Genomic DNA, 3,910 nt, shown 5'->3' with positions numbered 1-3,910 from the left:
TGCTGACTGGTATTTTATTAATGATATTTATTGCCTGCAGAGCCGAAGCAAGGTGCTTCGGCTTGAACGTTGGAGTCTGTCAGTGTAGGTGGACACTTGCTGTGTGAACCTTAGCTAGGTGGGCAACCTGCAGCACACATTGCTTCCAACTGATGACCTGTGCATAAGAGAGAGTACACGTTATGCCTACCTAGGATCCAGCAGGCATAACAATACAGTAATACAGTCAGTCCTTGACTTACAACATTTCGAGTTACAACGTTTTGCACTTACAGTGTTTATAAATTGACACCGTTTCAACTTTACAACGCCAGTTTTGATTTACAATGCTTGATCCGATGCAATGCCATGCCAGCGAACAAGTTCGCTGCGTTGCTCATCTCCTTGGAGAACATCTGTCTAAATTTCCTTGGACATTTTCTTTAAGAAAGCAGACAAGACTCCAGAAAAACCTGCAGCCAAGACTCCTGAGAAGACTTGCACACAAACTCATATACAAATGTATCTGGGGGAACGTTTGTTCACCAGAGTGCCCCAAGGGATGACGAGGTCGAACGGTTATAAACTACTGCAAGACCATTTCAGGCTGGACATAAGGAAGAATTTCTTTACTGTCCGAGCCCCCAAGGTCTGGAACATCCTGCCATCGGAGGTGGTTAAAGCACCCATGTTGAATGCCTTCAAGAGAAATCTGGATGCTTATCTTGCTGGGATCCTATGACCCCTGCTGACTTCCTGCCCCTCAGGCAGGGGTCTGGACTCGATGATCTTCCGAGGCCCCTTCCAGCCATAATGTCTATGACACAAGCCAAGAAACCTTCAAAAAGTCCAACCAAGAGCCCTTCAAAAAGTCCAGCAAAGTCACCTCAAAGAAGTCCTTCTAAATCAATGAGATTGCTATTTACAATATAAGTATATTAATGTAGCTATATTACTCATCTATAACTAATCGAGTACAAAATTCTGGAGTATTTTTGGTAAAAATAGGGTATCAGGCCTTGGTTCAGGAACTAGACCCCCATTTATAACACTTTCGTATGAGAAAATTGCTTCCAAGTTACAACGTTTCGACTTAAGACGCAGTTTTCAGGAACCAATTGTGTCATAAGTCTGAGGACTGCCTGTACAGTAATTGTGACTGTACTGTATCTAGGTGGGTGGGGGCAGGGAGGGAGGTTTAGTGGTTGGTGTGAGAGAATCATAGATGGCTGCTACAGCACTTGGATGAATTTGATAAATTTTCATATCCTGCTGCAGGAATAGAGGAATTCCTATGGCTGCAGGCCTGCAGAACATGGTTGGCTTGGCTTGGGGTAAGGGCGGGGATGCACTACACTGCTGCTAGGCAGGGTGTTGAGGACTTTCTCCCTATCCTCCTCCCAAAAATGGGGAAATGTAGAGGCATGTTTTGACTTGGTTGCAGGAGAGTGTGTGTGGTGAGTGAGTGGATGTGTTGTGGGAGGTGGGCCATGCACTTCTGGTAGATGTTGGGTCATAATCCACTGTGGCCAAGTGTCAGGTCTATGAAGCAGAGTCCTGCTCTACAGCACAAACTGCCTCCCTCCAGTACCAATGCTGTGAGGGCAGCTTCACCCACCAGTGCCCACTAATGCTCTGTTTACCTGGCCCTCTCTTTGTTTTTATTTCTCTACAGCATTGAGGGAGAATACGTTCCAGTGTCAGGAGATGAAGTCACCTACAAGCTGTGCTCTATTCCACCTAAGAATGAGAAACTGCAGGCTGTAGAAGTGGTTATTACCCATCTTGCACCCGGCACAAAACATGAGACCTGGTCAGGACATGTCATTAGCTCCTAAGGTATCCAGCATGATGCTTTATCATTAAGGACACTGTGTGGTATTGCTCAAAAACTGCCTATCCAATGACTCTGACATATGAATAATACAGATACACAGTAGGGAGGTATATATTAGAATGTTAAGAAACTATAAGTTGGCCAAAAAAACTGCCTTGTTTTACAGTGGGCATGACATGTCCTGATAAGAAAAAAATATATTACCTAAGGGAAGTGTCCAAGTTCATTTTTAAAAGCAAGAATACTTTTCTGCCTTTTTTTTTTAAAGTATGACCTGAAATGCTCAAAGATGCTAGCTAGAAATTCCAAATACACCACTCAGTGCAGGTAGCCTGCCTATCACAACAGCAGTAATGAGAAACATGGCTCAGAAGCCCAATTTTTACCAGGACCCTTGAGCTAAATTTCTGTAAGTGTGCAGCATCTCCAAGCTTGCTGCTAATAATGGTTGATTTACTTGCGAGGGAGTGAGAGCGAGTGACACACATTCATTACTGAAATTCTCTTGGTCACACATGGCAGCTCACCACTTCAGTAACATCTTAGAAAGTCTTAATCTGGTGCTTTATCAGGTGACAGTTTTGCCAGTGACTACTGCCTACCCTTCACGTGGAACTGTTGCAGGTTAAATAGCTGCACAGGTGTGGAGCATATCACATTTAAAGCTGCTTGTGAATTTACTTTGCGTGCCTTTGTGGTGGATTAATGCCAGATGAGCAGTCTCAGGTTGCTTCACGTTATGAAGTGGAAAGCAGCAGGGATGTGAATGTCCAAATTAAGTGAAATCTGAAAACTGCTATTTTTAATTTTGTTTTTTTGGTTTATCAGTAGTGGGTAGTTTGGGCAGAGGAATGAACACACACAGCTCCCTTCTGAAAAGCAGACTCTACAGTGGTTGGATCATTCTCTGTAAAAGGCTGTTAGCAGTTTGATTGCTTTAGTGGATTCTGCAACTGTGTTGTCCTACAAAGCTTGTTTGATAGTGTACAGTGCTCCCACCAACTAGAATCTCTTCTCTTTTGCATTGTGCAAGAAAGCATGAAGCAAAGCATTGTAAACTATACTGAGTTCTACGGCAGTTCTGGTGCAGCCTCCCTTCCAAGGTTTTCTAAGTGAAGTGTTTTTCTCATGTATTCATAAGACCTAATTAGATCTTTGATCACTTTGCAAAAATGAAACTTCTTTTCTTTTGGTGAAATTCTCTAACTTCCTGTATGTATTCACTATAGTCGCATAACAGTCAGCATTTGTGCTGCCAGGGAACATATTCAGTCTGTTTTGTGTTGAAATGTGAACTAGCCCAAGTAATTCTGATCTACATGCAGACATTTGAGACCAGAAACGTGAAGGGCAATAGTGACTGTGATGTTTTGTTTTACCTTTTTGGTGTTGTACTGAATAGCCTGTATGAATTGTTCTGAGCTTTTTGGCTTAAGCCTTAAGTCTTGTATGAGTAGCAGTGAGGTGTACACTGTGTAGCCTCTAGCTTAACTGATACTGTTTCTTTCAAATAAAAGCATATTTCATATCTCTCTAAGACAATTGTCTTCAGCATCTGCTCTCCTTATTCCTTTTTAAAAATTAGTATACAGTAAAAAGGTAGAGGCATGCGCACATATGATCAAAAAACCACTTTGAGATTATATAAGATTATAGGTGTGTTTGTTGAATATGTGGAGTAACTTGACAAGCGCGACACCCTCTCTTCCTCCTCTGTTGCAACCATCCAGTTACCAAGCTGCAAAAGAGAAATTCTGGCCTCCTTTGAATGAAATAGGACTCTTACTATTCTTTTTGCAGTAGTACCTAGGAGTCATATCCTGGTCCAAGCACACTCTGAACCAAGTCCTCTGCCAACACACAAGAAAGACGCTGGGAGGTGAATTTTGAGAAATCAAATGCACATGTAGCACATCTGTCATCCTGGATATTTGATGAAAACCTGCAGGCAGGATACAAAGTAGCTTCAGCATACAATACAGGCAGTCCTCGACTTACAACGTTTTGAGTTACAAAGTTTCACACTTAGAAGGTTTATAAACTGACACCCTGTTTCAACTTTCTGAGGTCAGTTTCAACTTTACAACACTTGAT

General features: G+C 42.3%; 1 protein-coding gene across 2 annotated transcripts in view; it reads left to right on the top strand.

Annotated features, from left to right (window-relative positions):
* CARHSP1 (calcium regulated heat stable protein 1) overlaps positions 1-3,353 on the top strand; it is a 60,010-nt gene extending 56,657 nt beyond the window's left edge. For both annotated transcript variants that reach the window (XM_025203125.1, XM_006015495.3), the window contains exon 4: positions 1,655-3,353. In XM_025203125.1, coding sequence (XP_025058910.1) covers positions 1,655-1,817 — 163 coding nt within the window. In that variant the 3' untranslated portion in view covers positions 1,818-3,353. The remainder of the gene's footprint in view (positions 1-1,654) is intronic.
* The last annotated feature ends 557 nt before the right edge of the window (positions 3,354-3,910 follow it).

This window comes from Alligator sinensis, unplaced genomic scaffold (genome assembly GCF_000455745.1).
Source record: "Alligator sinensis unplaced genomic scaffold, ASM45574v1 scaffold73_1, whole genome shotgun sequence".
Classification (NCBI taxonomy): domain Eukaryota; kingdom Metazoa; phylum Chordata; order Crocodylia; family Alligatoridae; genus Alligator; species Alligator sinensis.
Note: the sequence above shows the minus strand (reverse complement) of the source record. Positions and strands in the feature narration are given on the sequence as shown.